Here is an 11,804-nt window from a genome sequence, read left to right on the forward strand (position 1 = left end):
GAAATATATACATACATATATATTGTATATCAACACATTTTTCTATAAGAACATTGATAGAAACTTCTGATAACTTGTTAAATATTGATTTCAACAAAAATTGCTGTAGAAGATTGTGTTTTAATATATACATACGTATATATTGTATATCAACACATTTTTCTATAGGAACATTGATAGAAATTTCTGATAACTGGTTGAATATTGATTTTAACGAAAATCACTGTGGAAAAATGTGTTGATACATATAGATACGTTATTTCAAAAATGCTAGATAATAAGAAAGAAATTGAAGGTTCTCTAATTTCGAATATACTCTGTCGAGACGGACGAGTTGTTTATTTTGAAGCAAGTATGGTATTCGGTTTGACTTTGTCCCCGAGCGTGCCAAGGGGAACCCGTAGACTAAACATGGTGTTCGATGTAGCGACAAACTATAAACTGATCGCTCGAACGCGGGTGTTATTCTTCATTGATCGATAGATGATAACATGCTTTATATGTACAACTAGAAAGAGAAAACGTTACACATATTCTCTGCTCTTTCGACTAATCCGTTCAGTCGGCCGTGAAAGATTTATGGCTTCTCGCTTTCATGGGACTTTGAATAAAAAGGAGTTGCTTATTTCGAGACAATTCGCTTCATGAAACGTCGAAAGTACACGGAATTCATGATTTACTAACAACGCAATTCAATTAGGTTAGCGATTAATTAATGTGAGAAGCGTCATGCATCCGTGCACTTGAGGAGAGAGCCATTGAGGTGACGAAGGAGCCGATGGGGTGTACGAAGAGGGTTCCATCTTGAAATCAATTGCAAAGCTTAGAATTATTGTGTCGCATGAGAAAATTACGATTATTTAACGAGGCGCTATTAAAATCTCCTTCTATTATTAAAAATCAAGTACGCCGGGATAATGGCACCGTGAGAATGGATTTTGAAAGACGGACTTGAATAAAGAGACATTAAGCGAGGAGCGTTCGACGCAGAGACTCGGCGGATTCGAATATTATTCACACTCAATTTAACTTATTGAGGCCGCGACGAGAGCTGTTTGATGGCACGGACTACAATAGCGTAACAATTAATCGCTTAATGGATTATCTCGGTGCCAAGTAATTTATCAAAACCGTCCGGCTCCTCCCTGAAAACTGTGCTTTTGCGAAACACGCCGCACTTTTATTCGCTACTTCGGAATCAGACGAGAATCTAAAAGACGATATCTAAAAACATAATATCATTTATTTATAAGCGCACATACCATTATTCTTATAAAGGGTTTTACATAATATTAATATTACGTAGAAATTAAAAATTAGCGACTGATCGTCACCGAATAATAATAGTGATTTTACATTAATTCATTGTTACAAACACGTATTACAGTTTAGAAATATAACGGAGACGTGATTCCGATACATTTCGTCAATTTTAAATGTACAAAGAAATTCTTTACAAAATTGTCGGAAACATTGATTAACACGCTCGCTATGATTCAAGATCAAGATGTGATCAAGGTGTGTTCAAGGCGTACAACAAATAATTATTTATTAATTCGTTCCGAATATAAATCGCTAACTCTTGTTAATTTGCTAGCATTTATTATCGGCGCACGGTAAACTCTACAAGATACCGGGAAATAAAAACAAACAGGATTTAAAAGAATTAAGTTACGATTAAAATTATACTACCGACTGGCTGTGCCGCGAATAATTACACGAGGCGCCCTACCTTACTCGAAAGAAATCGTTTTCAATTGGAAAATGAAAAAGAAATGCTCAAAAGGAGGAATATTAAAATATATTGAAATATATATAGAAACGGAGGTCAGGGAGGAACCCGTGTAGGAATCCACGATTTAAGTTTCTCGCCTTTGCGTCAATTACATATAGACTCGCGCGTATTTAATTCGCATAAGAAATAGCGTAGTCACTATTTACAATTTATCAGAACATATTCAAAACTACTGTATAATTTTGTAATTAAATTGGATTAGGTCTTAAACCCGATACCTGCATACCGTATGCGAGGTATGCAATCACAACGAATAAAGTAACGTGTGTTATCATATAATCATATCAACCCTCCGGACGAGAACGTCGCATAAGGCAAAATTCATTCATTCTTTCATGTACATACACATTATTAATTAGAGGTCTATTAGCAAGTTACGGTACATAACGATAATGGTAGAAAAATTCACGTATTTTGTACTAAGCTTAACCAACTTCGGCCTTCACCACCTACCGACGTTGGAAACCTAATCTGCACCAATCGCACCGCGTTCTTCTCTTCTCCCATTTCTTTGTACTCTGAGGTAGCTGGTACGACTATAGTCTCCCCATCTTCGCTCTCGTTATAATTATACACTTCTTCCACTTGCTCCGAATCCTCTTGTTTGCACTCCATCGAGTCGTTCTCGACAAAGGTCATCTAAACATTCGTGAGTTTAGACAGTAGTTGCCTAATTGCATTAGTTACGTTCGAGTTATCAATGGTACATACCTCTTCGTTAACAAGGTGACTCACTTCTTCGTCTGCAACGTTTTCCTCGGCCGAGATATTTAACACGTCCTCTTCATTGTACATTTGATCCTCGTTCTGTTGTATAATAACGTGGTCTTTTAATTCCGTCACGTATAATTCCGTTTCTTCTAACTGAAACAATATCGATAACAAATTGATATCATAAAAAAATGATTAACGTTGTAACGGTACGCGTGTTATCGCGATTTAAGCAAAAAGGCAACGGCAAACGATTACCTGATCGTTCTCAGCGTCATCCATTAGAAGTTCCACGTTATCGTTAGGGATTGTTATGATCTGATCCTCTTCCGTAGTAAGACGTGGTTGATTAACTACGATGGTATCGTTCAGGTGGCCCTAAGAAACATAACGCATATCAGTGTGTCACGTCGTTGAGCAAATACATGGCACCGCTATCTCTTCGTAAATCATCGATTTACCTGGGTTTGCATGTGACTGTACAGCAAAGGTTTTCTCATGAAACCCATACCACATACCAAACACTCGTAGGGCTTCTTGTCGCTGTGCACGAATCGATGCGCGTTTCTATTGTCCCTGCTATTAAAAGCTTTACCGCAAACCTAAAGTCACACGGCAGAGGAATTATTATGCAAATTTCGAATAGATAAATTTACTTGAATTTTAAAGCGTACGCACCTCGCAGAGGTAAGGCTTCTCCCCTGTGTGTATGCGCATGTGTTTTTTGTAATGCTCAGGGTAAACAAAGGTAGCCGTGCAAATTTCGCATTTGTAAGGTCTTTCGCCAGTGTGCGCCGCTTTTATGTGATAATCCAGCAACCTTCGACGTTTGAATCCTTTCCCGCAATCGTCACACTTGTAGCGCTTATCATTGTAATGCGTCGCGCGTTTATGGGATTGTAAATTTGACCTTTGACTGAAATTTCATGACGGTATAGTACAGTATTCTTATTCTTTGCAACCAGTAATTACAACAGCCTGTAGTAGGATATACCTGAATGTGGCTCCACAAAATTCACACTGGTAAGGTTTCTCTCCGGTATGTGTTCTTTCATGGTCTCTTATCTCGGCTTTGCGAGCGAACGCTTTACCGCACATTCTACATATGTATGGTTTATAACCTGTATGCACTATATTGTGAACTTCTAGGTTATGCGGCGAACCAAACGCTTTTCCTATCAATTTAACAAGTATTCAAATACATGCGAAACAAAGAAATTTAAAAAATAAATTACGTACCACACTGGTGACAGATGTATTCCTTCACGCCGTTGTGAGTTCTTTCGTGCTGATTAAGATTCTGTTGGCTCAAGAATGTTTTATTGCATTGGGCACATTCGTAGGGGCGAGGGCGTATTTCATGCGTTTTCACGTGTGCTTTGTACGTGTACTTTGAAGCAAAATCTTTCCCGCAATTCTCGCAGACATAAGGACGTACTCCTGTGTGGGTATTGATATGCTCCTCTAATAAATTCCTAGAGCTAAAGAAACAGCGTGAAGAGCACAGTCGAATAAGTGAAATTTAGTTTAAGGGCATTTTCCATCCTCTTACAACGAAACTCTTTACCTATATCTTTTGCCGCATGTTTCGCATGGCCAGGATTTCACTTGTGGATAATGTATTCGTTTATGAATCCTGAACAACCGTAGGTTACTGAATATTCTGTTACAGATTTCGCATTGAAAATCGCCCTCTTCCTTGGCAACGTGATCGTCCAGGTGGACAGATAGCTCGTTCCTCTTTCTAAAATCATCCCCACATATGTCGCAGATGTACAATCGCGTTTCGTGTACATTTTTCATGTGCGCGATAATAGATTTTGCATCTCCTACTGCTTTATCTTCCTCGTTCGTACATATCAAGCAAGTATACGTTGGTCCATCTCTGGTTACGAGCTGAGAAAAAATTATTAATCAAAATAAAGCGTAATATTATAGAAGCACGTATAGTTTGAATATTACTTGTTCCGCGAAAGTTTCCATTTTCGCAGCAACTTTTGAACGCTTCATCCTCTTTCTTTCTTCGTTATTACTTGTTTCAGGTAACGCTTCCATTTTAAGAATAATTTCTTCCGCGTCGCAGGGAGGTTCTTCTTCCTCTTCTAATCTTTCCTCCACTTCTTTCATCTCGTGAACTTCTCGATCATCCTTTAAATTATTATTCTTTATTATCATTTACTTAACGCAATTCTAGTCGACTGTATTTCGTTCCTCACCTTCTGCGCATATTTTATTTCCATATCGGCGCCTTGACTTTCCGTGTTCTCTATATAATCGTGATCGTTATACTCATCTTCGTTTTGCAGATCAGATAATTTCATTACAGTTTTCTTATAATTATTAAAGAGTTCTAGTTTCACCTCTGTCAGCCTACTTTCGAGATCGTCGATCTGCAAACATCGGTTATGCTTTAACTTCTCTCGTATAACTAAGGGAAATATAAATATTATTCATTTACCTCGTTAAATAATTTATAGCATTTTTTACATATAACAAGAGAATGTACGTTTTCTTCGTTTAAGTCTGTCTCTAGAACAACACAGATGATGTCAATGAGCGGTTTCTCCGATGGTGTAACAGAGTTTTCATTGAAAATACGTATACTGTTCCTAGTAGACACCCCGACCTTACTGTTACATATCAAACAGTGGGTGCTATCTTTCTCCGAATCAGCCGTCATCTTTCCGGCAACTGCAAAAATAATAGCACACGTAGAAGCGTGGGTTATATATTTGTTGTGGACGCATAAGAGTCGGTTGTAAACAAATTTATAATGCGAAAATTGATAACGCTCCTAATATCAAAGTTACTCGCCATGCGTTAAATCGTACCGTTAGCCTACGGAAAAAGAATGTTTTGCTATACTCGGCATCTCAGTGAACAATTTGCAATTCTCACGACAGAGTTTTACGAGGGTGATGGACCTCTATGAAAATGAAATATTTATAACGATCTCTTCTTATGTAACAGCACACGGCGAGCACGGCGAGCATGAAATCGTCCATTGATATCGTGTTCGTGTACAGTCGAATAATAACGTATCCGGCGATTCACTCTACGAGGGAAAATAAGAATAAATAACATGATCGAGCGTCCGAGCGTGCGGCGAGCGCTCGTTTCGGCATGCAACGAAGCATGTTCTACGTCCTCGTCGATAAGTAACCGCTAAAATCCAATAACCCTAACAATAACGCGAACGGGGTACGGTAAACAAAATATTTGCCTGTGTTCCTCGTCGAAATGAAGCGTTATAATAAACGTAAAAAGTTGCCAGCACTGACTTGAAATTTTCGTTTCTCTGTTCCAACGATTGGCAGCGAGCGAAACGGTGGATGGCTCTTGACGCCAACGCCATTTAGGCCTTCATGACAGGAAGGAACGGTGGCCGCGATTAAAGCACCACGAAAACCGAACGTTACGGTTGAAACCGTTGTCGTCGTCGCCGCTTTTCGGAGCACCAACGGAAATTTTATGTTTGCCAGTTGCCCCACGTCTCGGATACGCGATACACGAGTGGTACACGTACACGCTGTACGATCGCGTGTGTGCCCTGTGCTGCGTGTATATCGGGTGCCCTCTATCGGATATCCATATTGGATCGCTTCTACGTAGCCATATTTTACGAAAATAATAATCTTACAGATACGCGTCACTTTTTGACAAATTTCGTTACACTCCCTTGTTTCGTGGCTTATTTTAACGAAGTCTAGCAAATTGTAATAGCCATACATTTATTCGCGTAGAGTGCAATGTAAGAATCGTCATTGTGTATCCTCGGATACAGTGCCGTAACGAGGATACGGAGCGCCCGTGGCAAGCATCTAACTTGCGCCTCCTCGTCACCCAATAATGACAAATAAAATTTTAACATTGTTTGAGCAAACTCGCCCTTATTGGGTAGAGGTTGTATCAAAAAAAGAGAAGTAGAGCTGCCGTAGCGCTCCCGAAGCTTTTTCTCGGACAAACACGTTTATTTTACACCTCATTAACTAACACAAAATATATATATACAGGGTGTGCCGAAAATGTCGGAGGTCCTTGGAAGGAGTGGTTCGGGAGGTGATTTGAAACAACTTTTTTCTTAGCGAAAATGTTGTCCGAGGCTTCGTTGAGGAGATATTAACGGACAAACACTGACCAATCAGAGCGCGAGGATGTCAATGAAGCGCCCGCTGATTGGTCGGAGTTTGTCCGTTAATATCTCCGCAACGAAGCCTCGGACAACATTTTCGCTAAGGAAAAAGTTGTTTCAAATCACCTCCCGAACCACCTTCAAGCACTTTCAACGTGTTACAACATTTTTGGGACACCCTGTAGACATAGATGCTACAGGGTTAAACTCTATAATCACTAGAGCCCCTTATTCAAAGACTCGTCGTTTCTCTGACGATGAAATATGGGTTCACGTCGACCATATGAACATAATAGTGTGACTGAACCAACTGTTGGCTGCGAGCGATCTGCCAGATCGTCTGTTTAAATACAGTCAACAGAAGGTTGACAACGGCGCGCTAAACAGTCCTAACGACGCTAAACGCGCATATGACGGCGTTGCAGGGACTATTTGAGGCCATATTGTTCGAGGAGAAGGACGATAACTCCAAGAATGGTGTGTACACGAGAGTTTCGAGACCGCTCTGGGGCTTACATGGGTGGAAGCTTAAGGTTGCACGCTCGATGTTTTAGTTGTGATTGCTTTGTTGTAAATATGTTTGTTTAATAGTGTAATTGTTTATCTTTATTTGTTTAAGTTACTACTACTAAGTTAATACTACTGATCTCATAAAAATTACTTGCTGTTACATACAATAATGTATACTGCCAAAATATTTGTATGAATAAATAATCTATATTCTAAAGAAGAACAAATTTCGTTTCGTATTCAGTAACGACAAAATAAAAGAAATATAAAACATAGGTATACGTTAAAATAATATAATTAAAGCATAAAACAGTTCAACATATTTGGCATTACTGACCAAGAGTGACAAGAAGTATCGTACACTTTGAGTAATATGGGAAAAATTTTCAAAACACCTCGGTCATCATGCATTCGCAACCGCTCGTTGCTCAGGAGCGTATTACTCGTAGCCGTATCGATAATATGTATGTGTTTGTGTCTAATTGGTCAGGAGACGAAAAACGGCAAGTCCCAGTCGGTGCTGATTCGTGTAGAGCAGAATTATGAAGTATAAATAAAAGCCACGTGCAACTTTCAACCGAGTCGGTATTTTTTCTTTTGCGCCCGTGGCAGGCGCCTTCTTCGCCACGCCCTTGTTACGGCACTGCTCGGATACGCGGTACATGGCTATTAGCCATTGGCTAACTGTAAGATTATTGAGAAACCCGCCCTAATGTGCTTAATAGAGACCAACCTTTATGTTTCTAGGTCCATAAATCAACACCAATCAATGCAACTATTGTAAAACTAGTCTATGGTGAAGCCGTAACAAGTTTTGCCCATGCCCCTCTCTCTCTCTCTCTTTCTCTCTCTATGTGGTTTATGACTTTCTTAATAAATAGTGTTTGAAGGTGTCCGTGCCGTAAACACGGCGTTTTGTCAATCGTTTTCATTGATTACTGTTAGAAAAAAAACATCTAAAGAATTATGGCGGACGTTTTAGACATTGACAATGCCGAAGAATTTGAAGTAGACGACGAAGGCGATCGTAAGTTTCTATCGTATTTTAGTTTCGTATAACCTCTTTTGTTTTCATTCTTCATAAATCATTACGTACAAAAATTACGAAAATCTAGTAGAATTTTATTGAAATAACTATGTACACGGATAATATTGTATCATCTATCGCTATCAGAGGGTATCGCTCGTTTGAAGGAAAAAGCGAAAAGAAGAAAAGGTAGAGGACACGGCGCTGAATTAGTTTCTACCCGTGACGACGTTCGTCATTATGAGTCGATGAACATAGTGGAGGAGGACGACGACGAACCGGGTCCACAAAGATGTAACAAAGTTTTTTAATTATTACTTTTTCTTTTTGCCTGAAAGTTTGCTCGAAGAATATAACTTTTATATCGACAATTGCATTCGTAGCTGTAGAAGGCTGGATCTTGTTTATAAATTCCATTCACGAAGAGGCACAGGAAGACGACATTCAGGACAAATTTTCAGAATTTGGACAAATAAAAAATTTACATTTAAATTTGGACAGAAGGACGGGATTTCTAAAAGGATACGCTTTGGTAGAATATGAAACATTTAAAGAAGCTCAAGCGGCAAAGGAAGCATTAAACGGAAAAGATGTATTGGGACAAGCTATTTCTGTTGACTGGTGTTTCGTAAAAGGACCAAAGAAGTAAGATATATATTCTATCTATTAAAACTTGGCGTGCGGGCAACGTATTTAGTAGATTTTTACTAGAGAGCAGGTACCATATAAATACGATATACATAAAATACTAAAAATCTTCTATTTTCGTGATTTTGTAAACATGTCATTCTTTTTTTTTTTTTCGAAATAATCATAGAGTATATGTTTTGTGCCCGCCCGCCAAGTGTTAATTTAGATGAAATAGATATGCCTATAAATTATCGATTTGTTTTTTAGAATAAAGAAGAGAAGCCACAGGAGACGATGAGAAAAAAATAAACATTATTAAACGAAACATTTATTTCCATTATGTACGATTATTTAGGATCAGAACAAGTTTTGTATTTCAGAGACATTAAATGAAATTAAATATCGAAAATAATACAATTTACAATAAAAAATAGTTATACATGTCCATGCGGGAACGTCATATCTTTACCTTTAATTCAATTGTTTGAAATAAATGGATTAAATCAATTTAGATTAGGTATTGGGATAAGAAAAATTATTTTATAATTTTCCAAGTATTTTATAAACATCGTACACTTATTTCTTATTGAAATTTTTTTTGTATAATTAAACGATCTTTGTTCTTAGTAATTAAAGAAGAAAATATCTCATCAAATAAATTTTCAGATAATGCATATTAAGCATAATAGCTAAGATTCGCTTTCTTCTTTGCTTGAACCTCGTTGATAGCTTCCATTAAATCTTCGTGTGTAACCGCAGTCGCATTACGCCTCAACGCTATCATCCCCTATAAAAATAAATTTGTATTATAATACTAAAATAAAAGGGTGATTCGTAAATTTAATTTACGTACAGCTTCTACGCATACAGCTTTACATTGCGCGCCATTAAAATCGTCGGTAGATCTGGAGAGTTCATCAAAATTAACGTCAGGAGACATGTTCATTTTCCTCGAATGAATTTGCATTATACGCGCCCTGGCTTCTTCGTTGGGATGCGGAAATTCGATTTTTCTATCGAGACGACCAGATCTTAACAATGCCGGGTCTAATATATCAACACGATTCGTGGCTGCTATTACTTTGATATCGGCAGTTGAACTGAATCCATCCAATTGATTCAATAGTTCCAACATGGTACGTTGTACCTCTCTATCACCAGCTTTTTCAGAGTCAAATCTTTTCGTACCGATTGCATCCAACTCGTCGATAAAAATAATTGCTGGTGCCTTCTCCTTGGCAAGCGAAAACGCATCTCTTACCAGTTTCGCACCATCTCCGATAAACATTTGAACAAGTTGCGGACCAGCTAGTTTGAGAAAGGTAGACTTTGTCTGCGCGGCGCAAGCTCTGGCTAGCAAAGTTTTTCCAGTTCCCGGTGGTCCGTACAAAAGTACACCTTTTGGAGGTTGAATACCAAGGTTTACGAATTTCTGTTTGTGCGTCATAGGTAAGACAACGGCTTCTATCAATTCCTGAATTTGTTTGTCCAAGCCACCGATGTCCGAATATTGCTCCGTAGGTCTTTCGTCCACCTCCATAGCTTTGACTCTCGCATCGTATTCGGCAGGCAGCGTTTCGAGAACAAGGTAGCTGTCTTTGTTGACACCTACCAAGTCTCCAGGTTTCAGCGCTTCCGCATCAACCAAACCAATCACAGGTAGAAAATATGTTTGACGCGTGGAAGTTTTAATAACCGCGCATTTGCCCTTCCTTTGAGCATCCAAATCTACAACTGCCCCATCCTCTTTACCCATATCTTGAGGATCAACATCTAACAGCTCTATGACATTGGACACCAGATAAGGTAGAGTTTTGTTTACTTTAATCTTCTCTGTATTTTCTTTAATTTTATTATTTTCTACCCGAAGATCTTGCTCGATGCGTATTAATTGGGTTTTCATAATTGTAATTTCGTTATCTAACACGCGTGTACGCAACAGAATTTCGTCGTATGACATTTTCGAAACATCCTCACCCAAAATCTCCTATGGATAAATACAATTAAAATTATTAGCTTGTAAGTAGACTACCAATTATATACAAACATTATAATCTGTACTGTCTACTTGGAAGATATATTTTCTTAATTCTAAATAACAAACAATTTCTCTCATGGTCCCTTAAACGATGATTTCATTTTCACATAATTTCATTCCTTCGAAGTAGTCGTTACAAAACATTCGTAATACTTGCGAGTAATGTTTACAATGTTTACAAGCAATACTTATTTTGAAAATATTAAAAGGAGATGAATGAAAACCATTTGAAATCGAATATTTAAAATTTTTAATTAAACGTTAGAAAAGGCAAATTATAATGTAAAATAAGTAGAATTATTTAATCGTGTGTTCATTTATATATGCTTGTCATTCTACCCTAACCCTAACCATGCAAAAAATTAATGCGAAAGTTTGTACCTCTCCCCAAAGAGCTTTATCCTCGAGACCGGACATTTATTATAGTAAATTTCGTTGTCCTTGTAATGTAATAGGTATGAAATGTGTAAGGTGTTGATAATTCTCTGAAATTCTGCTCGCTAGAGTCAACTTTATAACAAGACACCTTGAATGCATTTGCAACAGAGTTATACTATCGAGTCATCCAGTGGTGATTAGACCGAACTAATTTTTAAAACCCTAGGCTTCGAATAAATCTGAAGTTTGCCGACATGTTCGTTTCGTTTCCTCTTTGCAACATTTTCCAAAGAAAAGAACGAGACAAACACACCGCGTAACTTCCTATAACAAAAAACCCTAGGTGCGCAGGAATCATAGCAGAACTGCGACTTCGGCGACAGTTGCGAAAAAAGTAGGAAGCTCCGTGACTAGGATAGATAGATTCTGATGATGCCGTGATAGAGAAGGAGATACAACAATCGGAGGAGAGACAAGGACAGAATTCCTATAACAAAAAACCCTAGGTACGCAGGAATCATAACAGAACTGCGACTTCGGCGACAGTTGCGGAAAAAGTAGGAAGCTCCGTGACAAGGATAGA

General features: G+C 38.2%; 3 protein-coding genes across 6 annotated transcripts; 1 reads left to right on the forward strand and 2 right to left on the reverse strand.

Annotated features, from left to right (window-relative positions):
* Positions 1-1,225: 1,225 nt before the first annotated feature.
* LOC128896774 (zinc finger protein ZFP2-like) lies at positions 1,226-6,201 on the reverse strand. 4 transcript variants are annotated; one of them, XM_054160235.1, is made up of 12 exons: positions 5,730-6,201; positions 4,965-5,197; positions 4,723-4,896; positions 4,469-4,654; positions 4,074-4,402; positions 3,746-3,987; positions 3,501-3,681; positions 3,185-3,422; positions 2,968-3,108; positions 2,765-2,884; positions 2,507-2,659; positions 1,226-2,434 (listed from the first exon to the last, which is right to left on the reverse strand). In XM_054160235.1, the coding sequence occupies exons 2-12, from the start codon at positions 5,184-5,186 to the stop codon at positions 2,201-2,203; spliced, it is 2,220 nt and encodes a 739-aa protein (XP_054016210.1). In that variant the 5' UTR covers positions 5,187-5,197; positions 5,730-6,201; the 3' UTR covers positions 1,226-2,200. The 4 variants fall into 4 exon arrangements, with proteins under 4 accessions (XP_054016210.1, XP_054016208.1, XP_054016209.1 ...); XM_054160233.1 differs by having other exon boundaries at positions 5,788-6,200; XM_054160234.1 differs by lacking the exon at positions 5,730-6,201 and adding an exon at positions 5,338-5,702.
* Positions 6,202-7,985: 1,784 nt separating this feature from the next.
* LOC128896787 (RNA-binding protein 8A) lies at positions 7,986-9,250 on the forward strand. Its single transcript, XM_054160258.1, has 4 exons — positions 7,986-8,175; positions 8,323-8,469; positions 8,559-8,820; positions 9,073-9,250. The coding sequence occupies exons 1-4, from the start codon at positions 8,115-8,117 to the stop codon at positions 9,101-9,103; spliced, it is 501 nt and encodes a 166-aa protein (XP_054016233.1). The 5' UTR covers positions 7,986-8,114; the 3' UTR covers positions 9,104-9,250.
* Positions 9,251-9,323: 73 nt separating this feature from the next.
* On the reverse strand, positions 9,324-11,414 carry LOC128896779 (26S proteasome regulatory subunit 6A-B). Its single transcript, XM_054160241.1, has 3 exons — positions 11,225-11,414; positions 9,659-10,792; positions 9,324-9,592 (listed from the first exon to the last, which is right to left on the reverse strand). The coding sequence occupies exons 1-3, from the start codon at positions 11,258-11,260 to the stop codon at positions 9,482-9,484; spliced, it is 1,281 nt and encodes a 426-aa protein (XP_054016216.1). The 5' UTR covers positions 11,261-11,414; the 3' UTR covers positions 9,324-9,481.
* Positions 11,415-11,804: the final 390 nt, after the last annotated feature.

This window comes from Hylaeus anthracinus, unplaced genomic scaffold, assembly GCF_026225885.1.
Source record: "Hylaeus anthracinus isolate JK02 unplaced genomic scaffold, UHH_iyHylAnth1.0_haploid 11978, whole genome shotgun sequence".
NCBI classification, from domain to species: domain Eukaryota; kingdom Metazoa; phylum Arthropoda; class Insecta; order Hymenoptera; family Colletidae; genus Hylaeus; species Hylaeus anthracinus.